General features: G+C 40.8%; 1 protein-coding gene and 1 long non-coding RNA gene across 13 annotated transcripts in view; one reads left to right on the forward strand and one right to left on the reverse strand.

Moving 5' to 3' along the window:
* Positions 1-13497, forward strand: part of LOC144372249 (uncharacterized) — a 41551-nt gene extending 28054 nt beyond the window's left edge. Inside the window, exon 3 of the long non-coding RNA XR_013432297.1 lies at positions 6718-13497. This is a non-coding gene — a long non-coding RNA (uncharacterized LOC144372249). The remainder of the gene's footprint in view (positions 1-6717) is intronic.
* The window catches only part of LOC144372236 (palmitoyltransferase ZDHHC19-like), an 86752-nt gene that overhangs the window by 4358 nt on the left and 67438 nt on the right, over positions 1-14956 (reverse strand). For 10 of the 12 annotated variants that reach the window (XR_013432292.1, XM_078035606.1, XM_078035611.1 and 7 more), the window contains one exon: positions 6131-6292. The exons of 1 other annotated variant lie outside the window; for it this stretch is intronic. Coding sequence is in view for 1 of the 11 variants with exons in the window: in XM_078035606.1 (XP_077891732.1) it covers positions 6254-6292 (39 nt within the window). In the remaining 10 variants the exon portion in view is untranslated. Of the gene's footprint in view, positions 1-6130; positions 6293-14956 lie in introns of those variants that run through there. One more of the 12 variants, XR_013432294.1, reaches the window with a different exon arrangement.

Here is a 14956-nt window from a genome sequence, read left to right on the forward strand (position 1 = left end):
TCACTGCCTGAGATCGTGCTGCCAATAATGGAAAGGAGCCCTGACTGGGGAACCCCAGAGGGCAAACCACACTTAGGTCCCTTGAGAATAGTGATCCTGGACATGGAGGGCCTCATTCTGATCAGAGGAGGAAGGGCCTATGGCCTGACCTGGGGCTGGAAGAACCACAGGATGGAGGGAAAAAAATGGCTGCCAGGCAAACTCAATGATGGAGTGAAGCTGGAGAGAGGAGAAGACAGGCAGACCACAGGGCTGAGGAATAAGGGCCAAGCACAGGAGTCACAGGGGGGAGGGAACCACATATGGCAGTGGTGGGGTGCTGACTAAAAGGATGGGAGGTGATGAGCAGACAGGCTCTTCTGTCTTTTCAGTTGACTCAGGGTCTGCAGCTTCACCTCCCCCACTGATGCTGCCCACCAGTCTTCCTGAAAGAGCCTTTAATCAAGCGAATGCCATACTAAAGGAATCTCACGGCAGAGATGCCCACTCCTATCATTCCTAGTCAACACTAAGAAGAAAAAGAAATAAAAACACACATGTTGGAAAGAAGGAAATAAAACTGTTTCTCACAGAGGACATGATTTTCCAAGTAGAATAAATAACAACACTCTGTGGCAGAGCACCTCGATTCGATCTCCAGAACTGGAAAAACAACACCACTAAGAACTTCTGTTCTTCGGAAGATGCTATGAAGAAAATTGAATGAAAAGCCACAGATTGCAAGAAAATATTGGAAAACATAGATCTCAACCCAGTGTACACAACTCTTATAACTTAGTAAGGAAAGAAAACAAAATTTTTTAAAAGAGAAGTAGATTGGAGACAACACTTTGCCAAAGACCTACCAATGGGCAAGAAGACATAAAAATAAGCTCAACATCATTGCTCATTAGGAAAACATGACCTGGAGCTTAAATGAGATGCCACTACTCATTTATTAGAAAGGCTTCCATAAAAAGAGAAAACAAAACAAGAACAAATGACAGTATGAAATGTTGGTGAGGATGTGGAACAATTGGAATTTTTTCATACTTTGCTGGTAGAAATTAGGAATGGTACAGTGATTTTGAAAGAAAAATTAGGCAATTTTCTACAGAGTTCCACCTACAGTTACCTTATGACTCAGCAATGCCACCCCTAAGAATTGACCCAACCGAAATAAAAACTTAGGTTCTCATGCCTGTACACAAGTGTTTGTAGCAGGTTTCTTTATAGCTGTGAAAAACTAGCTAGGCACAGTGGCCCGTGCCTAAGTTCTAGCCACTTGGGAGGCTAAGACTGGAGGATTGCAAGTTCAAAGCCAGCCTCAGCAAATTAGCAAGGTTCTAAGCAATTCAATGGGGCCCTGAGTCAAAAGAAAAAAAAAAACCTTTAAGAAAAATAAAGGGGGCAGATAAATCAGAGATGCAGCTCAGTGGTTGAGCACCCCTGGGTTCAATCCCTGGTACAAACAAAACAAAACTAAAACACTGTGGAAAAACTAGATACAATGAAAAATCCTTCAATTGGTGAATGTATAAATACTCTGTAGGAATGCTATTCCCAGTGTGGGCCCTTGGGACTGTGTGGCTAGCCATGGCTTTGTCTAAGGATAATGACATCACTGTGGTGGCCACAAGGAAGGCGATGGACATCACCAGCAGGGCACCCAGGTACAGGCAAAGGGGCACAAGTAGCAGCAGGAACAGCCAGATGTTCAGATACCCCAAGCTGTTGCTCACCTGCCCACAGTGGTGGTCCAACTCCTAGGGGAGAGGAGGCAGACCTCGAGGGTCTATCTGACCTGATTTCCATCACCCCCAAATGCTCAGGTCTTCCCCAACTCAGCCCTCTAGGCTGCCTGCACTTGGCCCTCCACACAGGTTCTCATCTCAAGGACAACCTGGCGTTTCCATGGTTAGGGCACAGTTAGCCCCATAGCACATCAGGTCATCTGTTCTGAGCGAGGTTTTTAGAGACAAGACCTGCCTGGTGTCACTTGGAGCAGGACATAAAAACTCTGGGCCTCTGTTTTCTCAGATACTGGGTGAGGATGAAAAAAACACCCTTGCCCAACCAGCCGCCTGCACTTGTGAACCCGAGCAGGGTGGGCACATAAGACAAACACACTCAGAACCAGAAAACCCTCCAACTGGGATACCCAGACCAAGACATGCAATGATCCCCAGGACCGGGCAGCAGTCAGCAAAAAGGGCTGGGAATCTAATATCAGCAAGCCAGGGGAGGGCACAGTCACTGCCTTTCCTCCCCCTGACTCCACCAGGCTCAGCACAGAGGGGATGCCCTTTGCATGTCAGCACCTGTGCAAGCAAGGCCAGCCTCCCAGGACAGGTGCAGAACTGGAGGCATAACAGATGGAAGTGAGCAAGAGTGGCTGGGAGCCACTTTTAGCAGACTGGGAAGATGGTCTCATATCCACCTGTGGCCCACTTAAGCTGTGAGTTTCCTGGTCCTGACCAGGTGTCCAGGGATGGGTTGGTGAGTGGACAGGGAGGTGGAACACTCATGTCCACAAAGATGTTACAATAGGGACAGTAGATGGTCTTGGGTGGGCAGTGGGAGGAGCAATGTGGGCACATGGGCATTTGAAACGTCCTTCCATACATCCAGGCCACATATGCTGCCCTCAGGGTTCTGTTTGATGGAACCTGGCATGGGAAAAGTTTTGGGCAGTGACAAGATCCCCTTCTATCACTCTGCTGCTCAGGGCAGCCCCATAGCTGGAATGCAGGCATTATCTTCTTCTAGGATTATCTTCTATGTTGAAATATATATATTGTTAGAGAGGGACCTACCTTTGCTAGTGAAATTTATTTCTACATAATGTGCCCGGTCTTACAATGAAACCATGATATTAGTAGCAGGAAGAATTCTGGTAGCTCTTGTGCTATTTAGCTCCAACATAAGTGTAAAGAGTTTTGAGAACATTTGACTTTTAATTGATATTCTTCCCAGGGTAAACATAAACCCTTTCTAGTCAGTGCCATAGAGATGTTGTCAAGAGTAAAATTGTACAATTTGCTGTTGTCTGGGATGGACTGTTGAAATACATATATTTACATTGCTATAAAGAAGCTCAAATGAAATAATGAAATTGAGGGAAGAATTCACAACCCTGGGTACTGGCCTCCAAATACTTCACCACTTTGAAGATGGAACAAAATATTCTTAGTAACATTCTGACTTTTCCAGGTGAAACTGGCCTATACAAATAAAATTTGAATGTGTGATCTAACTTAAAATGTTTGTCCTGTCTCAGAGACCTGACAAAAAAATCCAACCAATTCAATCAAATGCATAATCCATCTCTTGGATTGCTTTACGAATAAGAGAGGACAGATTTTTTTTTAATAGAACAAGAATTTTATGAAAAATCTGAACTCTACTGTTCTTCATTGAGTGGGAGGAAAGGAGTGGAGGGAGTTTAGAAGGCTGTTTGAAGGAGAAGCCAAGTTATTAGAGCAAGCTCCAGGTTCTTTCAGACTCGTCTTCCTGTCTTTCACCGGGCACAGTCAGTACTTCCACAGCCTGTCCACCTGGGAGGAAGGCAAAGCATGGAGAGATGGCAGAGGGGGGGGGAGACAGGCAACTGAGCATTTGAACATATGTGCTTGCTCTGAGTGCATGGGTGTATGATTGGCAGATGGGGAATAGACTGATAACATTTGACTTTAAAATGACTTTGAGCCCTGCTACACTAAAACTTGCTTTACCAGCTTGGAAGACAAATATGCCCGCATCTGTTTGTAAAGTTCTAACTAATCACTGTGCCACCCCACAGGCAAGTTCACGGGAAATGTTGTTTCCTTCAGGACTTCCCACTGGGTTTGCCCAAGAATTCTCTCCAGCTCTCTTTGCCTTTAGGAGCTTGGTGCTGGCAAAAGAGGGGAAGGAAGAAACCCACAGGGTCCTGCCTGAGGAGACCCCCTGCTTCCCCTCAGTCTTTCACACCAACCAGTGCAGGGAGCCCACACTTGGGGAAGACTGGGGTCCTTTTGTTTTCTGACTGCATATCTGCTTCTCCTGGCCTCTCCATGGGAGCTTGTAGGGAGGTGGAAGGAGCGACTTGGAGTGCTTCCCTGCCAGCTGACCCCACACTTGGTCATCTCAGCCCACCAGAGAACTTCCAACACGTGAATTTTCAAAAGGAAGTAATCAGGATTGCTTTTGAGCTCCCTGACTTCTGCAAATTTGCCAGCCCTGTCCCTCAGGTAGGGCAGTGGGGTGCAGGAGGGACAAACACCTGGCTAAGAAAATCTCCATGTGGTAAACAATCGTAAGTGTAACTCCTCTCCTGGGCTATGGAGAATTCTGTCTGTGGTAGAAATCTTCCACAAGACATAGTGAACCTGTGATGTTTCACTGTTTTACTTCCCAGAGAATTTTGAGGCTTGAAGCAAGGGTTAGTAAGAGGCAAAGCAATTTACCTTGTCCTCAGAGCACTGCCCCAAGTAGAAGAGCCATGTGGTAGAAGCAAAGTTAGTTTTAGAGTCTGTGTGCTTAGGTATGTGCAACTAACTCAGACTATGTAGAACTTTGTCTCTGAACACTGCTTTTTTGTTCACTAAATGCTATTTTAAAATGTTCAATCCTATAGGAAAGTTTCAAGAACAGTAAAATGATGTACACTATAATCTGTATACTTTTCTATATGTATATGATGTCAAGCAAAAATGGAGATTAGCATGACACCCATATGAATTCAGCTAAATTCATCAATTTTAATATTTTGCTATGTATAGGAAAATTCTCTTGTACCACCATACTAATATCACTTTGAGGAAAGTTGATATTGATATGAAACTACTATCAAGGTGTATAGTCCATATTCAAATTTTCCTAAATCCATTATAGCTGGATTTTTTAAATATACAGGATATGATCAAGGATCACATGTTAAATTTCGTTGTCATTTTTCTTTAGAATCTTGTAATCTATAATGGTTTTCTGACATTTGTTTTTTATACAGCACTGACATTGTGGAAGTGTCCTGAACAGTTGTTTTGCAGAATTTGAATGTTGCTGATTGCCTCCTCATGATCTGTTTTAGGCAAAACATTTTCTACAAGAATTGGACAGATGATACTTATTTCATGGAGTAGGGGGTGGGAAACTTAACATCTGTTGTCCAGTACAGGTAATGTTGAACTTTGATCATTCAGTTAGCATGATGCTGTTTGATTGAGAAGTTAAAATGTTGTCATTCAGGTTTCTCCTGACTTACTGCATATGCAAAAATAAATGTTGGTGAGGATGTGAGGGAAAAGACACACTCATAGATTGCTGGTGGGACTGCAAATTGATGTAATCATCATGGAAAGCAGTAAGGAGATTCCTCAGAAAACTTGGAATGAAACCACCATTTGACCCAGCTATCCCACTTCTCAATCTATTTCCAATAGACTTAAAATCAGCATACTACAGTGATGCAGCCACATCAATGCTATAAAGTAGCTCAACTCACAAGAGTTTTACTATGGAACCAACCTACGTGTACTTCAACAGACGAACAGATAAAGAAAATGTGGTCAATATGCACAATGGAATATTATTCAGTTTTAAAGAAGAACAAAGTGATGACATATGCCAGTAAATGAGTGGAAGTTAAGAATATCAGAGTAAGAAAAACAGGCCAATTCCAAAAACCACAGTTTAAATGTTTTCTCTGATATTTTGACACTAATTCACAATAAGGAGTGTGGCTATGGAAGAATAAAGTTGCTTTGGATTAGGCAGTGGGGAGGGAAAGGAGGGGAGCCAGGTCTGGGGTAGGAAGAAGAGTAGACATTACTGCCCTAAGTGCATGTGTGACCACATGACTGATGTGATTCTATATCACGTACAACCAGAAACATGAGAAGCTATACTCCATTTGTGTATGATGTGTGAAAGTGCCTTCTACTGCCATGTATAACTAATTAGAACAAATAAAAGAAAAGAAAACAGAATGGTGGCAGCCAGGGGTAGAGGAGGAGGAATGGGAGTTCTTACTTACATGGTGACAGAGTTTCTGTTTGGAGGGACAAAAGTGTGCTGGAAACAGAAGTTTGTACAATATTGTGAGTGTAATTAATGCCTCTGAGTTGTCTACTTAACAGGGCTAAAATGGCGAATTTAATGGTACCAGTCCTTTAAAACAAAGAACACTTTAATTATTAAAATTTTTAACATTTTCCTTTCCAGAATATTAAAAGAGTAGGTTGCCATTCATAGCTCTTCTGGAGAACCTCCTTGGCTGCCAAGATGTGAGGAGTTAACTTGTGAGCCCTTTCGCCATGTTCGGGACTGGGTGCTGCCAAAGAGAGGAAACAAAAAGTGCATAATTTAGAAGCAAAACGTTTTATGTTCTTTCAACTAAGGCCTGAAGACTACTTATGAATACAATTGACTTAAACAACAAGTATTTTAATACCTGCCACAAACCTCTCTTAGTTACAACCATAACTTTTATAAGCTGTTTGGAAAACAGTTGTTTTTATTGTTTAAGTTTCTTGTAGTGAAATTATTTCTAATTAATGGATTCTTTAGTATAAATTTTAGGTATAAAAAGTGAGCAAACAATAGAGATCCTCGCTGAGTTGCTTGTGACATGAAATGTTCCCATGTTGGCTCCTCATTTTCTTATTGATATCTTGCATTACAGTACAGTATACTTACAATGATACCTATTGTGGATACAAATCTATATATTAATACACTTTTGTTGTTTTTTTGGAGGTGCTGGGGCTTGAACCATGGCGCTCGTGCATGCCAAGCAAGCACTCTACCTCAAATGAACAAATACGGATGTATTTCTATTAATCCAAAGCTGAGAATAGCCAACTGTGTGACCCTGGAGATCCAGGCTGACTGATTCTCCCAGCCTGCCCCACGGCTACAGAAAGTGTGGCGCCGCAGAGAAGTTATTAATTAGCAAGCAGGGAGATAAGTGGCTGCAACTCCGTGGAATCCCGACAGCCAAGCCCGCACTGACCCCCTGGCTGAGTACAGGATTTCAGACGGGGAAGGAAGCGGTACAATCCTATCCCCCACAGGGTACACTCCACCAAGGCAATCAGCGGCTACCATCTTAGAGAACTGAAGTATCCACCACCACTCTCCAACAGATTGCAACAATAAAACAGGTGTGTGTCACTCAGCTCATCCTCCAGACTTCGGGGAATTCGCATAAAATCTCTCCTAGGCTTTCCAGGGGAGGGAGTATCAGAGTGAGCCTGCATAAAGACTAGGGGAAAACGAGAGACACCTGACCTTCAACTCCCCCTCCCATTAGCAGCCAAAATGAAACCTGTCTAGCCAGCGCTGGGGGAGGGGCAAGCAGAAAAAATCAAAACGATACAGTGCCAGGGATCCCAATAGCCAACTGTGTGACCCCGGAGATCTGGGCTGACTGATTCGCACGGCCTGCCCCGTGGCTACAGAAGGCATGGAGCTGCAGAGAAGCGATTAATTAGCAAGCAGGGAGAAAAGTGGCTGCGATTAGGTGGAATCTGGCCTGCCAAGCCCGCACTGACCCCCGGGCTGAGTACAGGATTTCAGAGGGGGAAGGAATCGGTACAGTTCTATCCCCCACAACAGAAACAAAACAATAGAGTGCCGGGGTTCCCAATAGCCACCCTCCACACCCAACAAACGGCAGGCCCAGAGTACAGTTTGAACTGACGAGAACCATCACTCAGGGGAAATCTGGTCTAGCAGGAGAAACCAAGACTAGCAGGAGAAACCAAGGGACTAGAGGCAAGGCCCTCGCGACTGAGCGGCTGGAAACCATAGGCCCGCTGGCGACAGTTCACCCACGGCCCGCGTAACTGGGCGGTTGGAGAACGCCCGCCCGCTGGCGACTGATCACCCGCCCGGGGACTGTGATACTGGGCGGCTGGAGACCGCCTGCCTGCCGTGACTGGGAGCTGAAACCAAACAGACAGTCCAGTCACACACCCCCATTAGGACACCCCGGCAAGGAGCCTGGGGCCCGTCATAGCAGAGTAGTGTCGGCAGTGGAGCTCGGATGTCGGAATTCCTTCCCAGCAGAATCCACATTAGCAGGCATAGTTTAACAACACAAAGGAGAGACATCAGAGTAATACAGAACCAAAACAAATCTATAAAGAGAGCAGAAACACGACAATCAAATAGAGCTGGAAAGTAACGTGGACAACATGAGAAAACACGGGAAAAAAGGACTACAAACAATGCAAGACAACTTAATTCTACCGGAGGACATAGAAACATCAGAAGCAGGGATAGGGAAAGAACTCGGCATACCTAACTTGAATGGAAAGGAATATTACAGAAGACATGAGACAGCAAGTCCAAGCAATAAAAGTATATTTTGAAAATGAATTAAACAAACAAATTCAAATGGCAAAGAACGAGCTCTACCAGGAGATAGAGATCTTAAAAAACAAATCAAACAATAATCCTAGAATTGCAGGAAACTATAAACCAAATTAAAAACTCAAATGAGAATATTACAAATAGACTTGATCAAGTAGAAGTCAGAACATCAGATAATGAAGACAAGGTTTATCAACTTGAAAAAAATATAGTCAACACAGAAAAGATGCTTAAATCCCATGAGCAGTCTATTCAAGAGATATGGGATGTCATAAAAAAAACAAATTTGAGAGTCATCGGGATAGAAGAAGGCTCAGAGATTCAAACCAAAGGAATGGACAGCATATTAAATGAAATAATTCTAGAAAACTTCCCAGAGATGAAAGATGGAATGGATTGCCAAATCCTGGAAGCCTACAGGAGGCCAAACATTCAAAACCATAATAGACCAACTCCAAGACATATAATTATGAAGATAGCCAACATACAGAACAAGGAGAAAATATTAAAGGCTACGAGAGAAAAGAGGCAGATTACATTCAGGGGTAAACCAATTAGGTTAAAGACTGATTTCTCATCACAGAATTTGAAAGCGAGAAGATCCTGGAACAATGTATTTCAAACGCTGAAAAATAATGGATTCCAACCATGAATACTGTATCCAGCAATATTGAGCTTCAGATTTGACAATGAAATTAAAATCTTTCACGATAAACAAAAGCTAAAAGAATTCGCAGCCAGAAAACCAGCACTGCAAAGCATTTTGAGCAAAATACTACAAGAAGAGGAATTGAAAAATAGTGCCCAAAACTAACAGCAGGAGGTATCTCAGTAAAGGGGGAGGAAAATAACCAAAAAGTAAAACTAGCCAAACTAAAATAAATCAATAAAGAAGCATGACTGGAAGTACAAATCATATCTCAATTGTAACCTTAAATGTTAATGGCCTAAACTCACCAATCAAGAGACATAGGCTAGTAACGTGGATCAAAAAAACAAATCCAACAATATGCTGCCTTCAGGAGACTCATATGATAGGAAAAGACATACACAGGCTGAAGGTTAAAGGTTGGGAAAAATCATACCACTCACATGGCCCTCGGAAGCAAGCAGGAGTGGCCATACTCATATTGAATAAAATCAACTTCAAACCTAAATTAATCAAGAAGGATAAAGGAGGACACTATATACTGTTAAAAGGAACCATCCACCAACAAGACATAACAATTATCAATTTGTATGCACCAAACAATGGAGCTGCAACGTTCATAAAACAAACTCTCCTCCAGTTCAAGAGTCAAATAGACCACAACACAATAATTATGGGTGACTTCAACACACCTCTCTCGCCATTAGACAGATCCTCTAGACAAAAACTGATTAAAGAAACTATAGAACTCAACAGCACAATCAATATCCTAGACTTAACCGACATATTTAGAATATATCAACCATCATCAAGTGGATACACGTTCTTCTCGGCACCACATGGATCCTCCTCAAAGATAGACCATATATTATGCCATAAGGCAACTCGTAGTAAATATAAAGGCGTGGAGGTAATACCATGCACCATATCTGATCATAATGGAATGAAACTGAAAATCAATGATAAAAGAAGGAAGAAAAAAACCTACATCACATGGAAAATGAACAATATGTTATTGAATGATCAATGGGTTACAGAAGACATAAAGGAGGAGATGAAAAAATTCTTAGAGTCAAATGATAACACAGACACAACATACCGGAATCTATGGGACACAATGAAAGCAGTTTTAAGACGGAAATTCATTTCTTGGAGTTCTTTCCTCAAAAAAAGAAAAAAACCAACAAATAAATGAACTCACACTACACCTCAAAAACCTAGAAAAGGAAGAGCAAAACAACAGCAAATGTAGTAGAAGACAAGAAATAATTAAAATGAAAGCAGAAATCAACAAAATTGAAACAAAAAAACCATTGAAAAAATTGATAAAACTAAAAGTTGGTTCTTTGAAAAAATAAATAAGATAGACAAGCCCTTAGCCATGCTAACGAAAAGAAAAAGAGAGAGAAGTCAAATTACTAACATACGGGATGAAAAAGGCAATATCACAACAGACACTACAGAAATACAGAAGATAATTAGAAAGTATTTTGAAACCCTATATTCCAATAAAATAGAAGATAGTGAAGATATCGATAAATTTCTTAAGGCAAATGATTTGCCTAGATTGAGACAGGAAGACACACACAATTTAAACAGACCAATAACAAAGGAAGAAGTAGAAGAAGCCATCAAAAGACTACCAACCAAGAAAAGCCCTGGACTGGATGGGTATACAGCGGAGTTCTACAAAACCTTCAAAGAAGAATTAATACCAATACTTCTCAAGCTATTTCAAGAAATAGAAAAAGAAGGAGCTCTTTCAAATTCATTCTATGAGGCCAACATCACTCTGATCCCAAAACCAGACAAAGACACTTCAAAGGAAGAAAACTAAAGACCAATATCTCTAATGAACTTAAATGCAAAAATTCTCAATAAAATCCTGGCGAATCGAATACAAAAACATATCAGAAAACTTATGCACCATGATCAAGTAGGATTCATCCCTGGGATGCAAGGCTGGTTCAATATACGGAAATCAATAAATGCTATTCACCACATCAATAGACTTAAAGACAAGAACCATATGATCATCTCCATAGATGCAGAAAAAGCATTCGACAAAGTACAGCATCCCTTTATGTTCAAAACACTAGAAAAACTAGGGATAACAGGAACTTACCTCAACATTGTAAAAGCTATATATGCTAAACCTCAGGCTAGCATCATCCTAAACGGAGAAAAATTGAAGGCATTCCCTCTAAAATCTGGAACAAGACAGGAATGCCCTCTATCACCACTTCTATTCAATTTAGTTCTTGAAGTACTAGCCAGAGCAATTAGACTGACAAAAGAAATTAAAGGCATAAAAATAGAAAAAGAAGAAATTAAATTATCACTATTTGCGGATGACATGATAATATACTTAACAGACCCAAAAGGGTCTACAAAGAAGCTGCTAGAGTTAATAAATGAATTCAGCAAAGTGGCAGGTTATAAAATCAACACGAATAAATCAAAGGCATTCCTGTATATCAGCAACAAAACCTCTAAAATGGAAATAAGGAAAACCACTCCATTCACAATATCCTCAAAGAAAATAAGATACTTGGGAATCAACCTAACAAAAGAGGTGGAAGATTTACACAATGAAAACTACAGAACCCTAAAGAGAGAGATAGAAGATCTCAGAAGATGGAAAAATGTACCCTGTTCATAGATAGGCAGGACTAACATCATCAAAATGGTGATATTACCCAAAGTTCTCTACTGTTTAATGCGACGCAAATCAAAATCCCAACGACATTTTTTGTAGAAATAGATAAAGCAATCTTGAAATTCATATGGAAAAACAAAAGACCCAGAATAGCAAAAGCAATTCTAAGCAGGAAGTGTGAATCTGGAGGTATAGGGATACCAGAGTTCAAACTGTACTACAAAGCAATAGTAACAAAAACAGCATGGTACAGGTACCAAAACAGGCAGGTGGACCAATGGTACAGAATAGAGGACACAGAGACTAATCCACAAAGTTACAACGATCTTATATTTGATAAAGGGGCTAAAAACATGCAATGGAGGAAAGATAGCATCTTCAACAAATGGTGCTGGGAAAATTGGAAATCCATATGCAACAAAATGAAATTGAATCCCTTTCTCTCGCCAGCCACAAAACTTAACTCAAAATGGATCAAGGAGCTAGATATCAAACCAGAGACACTGCGTCTGATAGTAGAAAAAGTTGGCTACGATCTACATATTGTGGGGTCGGGCCCCAAATTCCTTAATAGGACACCCATAGCCCAAGAGTTAATAACAAGAATAAACAAATGGGACCTACTTAAACTAAAAAGTTTTTTCTCAGCAAGAGAAACAATAAAAGAGGTAAATAGACAGCCTAAATCCTGGAAACAAATTTTTACCCCTCACACCTCAGATAGAGCCCTAATATCCAGAATGTACAAAGAACTCAAAAAATTAAACAATAAGATAAAAAATAACCCAATCAACAAATGGGCCAAGGACCTGAACAGACACTTCTCAGAGGAGGACATACAATCAATCAACAACTACATGAAAAAATGCTCACCATCTCTAGCAATCAGAGAAATGCAAATCAAAACCACCCTAAGATACCATCTCACTCCAGTAAGATTGGCAGCCATTATGAAGTCAAACAACAATAAGTGTTGGCGAGGATGTGGGGAAAAGGGTACACTTGTACACTGCTGGTGGGATTGCAAAATGGTGAGGCCAATTTGGAAAGCAGTATGGAGATTCCTGGGAAAGCTGGGAATGGATCCACCATGTGACCCAGCTATCGCCCTTCTCAGACTATTCCCTGAGGACCTTAAAAGAGCGCACTATAGGGATACGGCCACATCAATGATTATAGCGGCACAATTCACAATAGCTAGACTGTGGAACCAACCTAGATGCCCTTCAATAGATGAATGGATAAAAAAAATGTGGCATTTGGACACAATGGAGTTTTATGCAGCACGAAGAAATGACAAAATCATAGAATTTGCAAGGAAATGGATGACATTAGAGCAGATTATGCTAAGTGAAGCTAGCCAAGCCCTAAAAAACAAATGCCAAATGTCTTCTTTGATATAAAGAGAGCAACTAAGAATAGAACAGGAAGGAAGAGCATGAGGAAAAGACTAATAGTAAACAAAGACGAATGGGTGGAGAGAAAGGGAGAATGGAAAGCATATGGAAATGGTAGGAGACCTTCAATGATACACAAAACTATAAGAGGTTATGAGGGACAAGGGGGAGGGAAAAAAGGGAGAGAATTGAACAGCAGCAGAGGAGGAAGAGAGGGAAGATGGGAGGGGAGGGGAGGAGAGGGGGGACAGTAGGGGATAGGAAAGGTAGCAGAATACAACAGTCACTAATATGCCATCATGTAAAAATGTGAGTATGTAACAGATGTGATTCTGCAATCTGTATTTGGGGTAAAAATGGGAGTTCAAAACCCAATTGAGTCAAATGTACAAAAGATGATATATCATGAGCTCTGTAATGTTTTGAACAATCAATAAAAAAAAATCCAAAGCTGACACTTTAGACATTAGAGTTCACTCTTTGTATTGGATTATATAATTCTATGGGATTTGAAAAATGAATATTGTCCTGTGTATCTACCATTATAATATCATACTGAATAAATTCACTGTCCTAAAAACCTACTACTCATCCTCTTCACACCTCTCATTCCCTGCAATCAATGATTTTATAAAACTCCTCAAACTTGAGATGTCCTAAACATTCATGCTAGACACTGCCCTAGCATGGATGAACACTTCTAGCCCACACTCTACACTTGCAATTGGAGAGCATCTAGCCCCTTTAGATGGAAGGGCACCACTAAGCACTATGCTCTAAAAGATCTTTCAGAGAATAATATGCCCACGCCATAGCCATTTAGTCAATTATACAAGTTATTTTCCTGTCATAAATAAATAGATAACACAAAATTCTTTCATGCCTTTTGGTGTTATGATATCTCAGTTTTTATCCATGAATCCTATTTCTATTGTATGGATGTAGCACATACATTGGATTTCTTTTGTTTATATTGTGGTGCTGGGAATGGAACCCAGGGTCTCAGCAGGCTAGGCATGTGCTCTACCACTGAGCTCCACACAGTCCTCACATTCACTTTTTGAAACTCATCTTGTTATAGATTTAGCAAATATGAATAAAGATGCTATAAAAATTTTGCACAGGTTTTTGTGTGGACACATCTCAATGCATGGGGGCAAATACCTGGAAACACATTGCTGGCATAGGTGGTAAGGTCATGTTTTATTTTGTGGGAAACTGAAAAAGCCCTAATCTGGAGTGGAGCCTCTCACTAGCAATGCAGGAGCATTCCTGTTGCTCCATCTCTCATTTTTCACTTTTTTATTCTTTCTTTCCTTAGTGATTAGGTAAAACTCCATCTTCTTATTGAATGTTTGCATCTTTCAATGATCACACTCGACCATCCCATGACACACCATGTCACACAGGACAAGATTCTTAGGGTGGTTGTTCTTGGCCTGGGTGCTCTCATTGTCATTTTATGTATGCATATCTCCTGCCTCCACTGTTATTATTTTTAGTTAAATGGTTTTATCTTTGAAAGATACTTTTATAAGGGACAGACATTTATTTATTCAGGCATCTAGAATTATATTTGACTTTACTATATTTGAGGAAGCTGTTATTTAGCTTTTGGAAGATAGATTTCTGGGTTCATTTTTTATATCAGAACCTCATTACACATCATGAAAACCCTTCAAACTGTCTCACAACTCACTGATGCTATTGCATTTAAAGTTGTTTTCATTTCTATCTTTATATTTCACTGTGATAGTTTCCACTACAATAATCTATCATTAATCCAGTCTCAAAACATTTTACACAAATATAATGCCTACCCTCCCTTTCACTTCAAAGAGCCAGGTGTAAGGAATATAGAAAACACAGCCTTCTGTCATGAGATAAGAATCCAATGGCGGTCCTCAGAGCCAC

This window comes from Ictidomys tridecemlineatus, assembly GCF_052094955.1.
Source record: "Ictidomys tridecemlineatus isolate mIctTri1 chromosome 3 unlocalized genomic scaffold, mIctTri1.hap1 SUPER_3_unloc_1, whole genome shotgun sequence".
NCBI classification, from domain to species: domain Eukaryota; kingdom Metazoa; phylum Chordata; class Mammalia; order Rodentia; family Sciuridae; genus Ictidomys; species Ictidomys tridecemlineatus.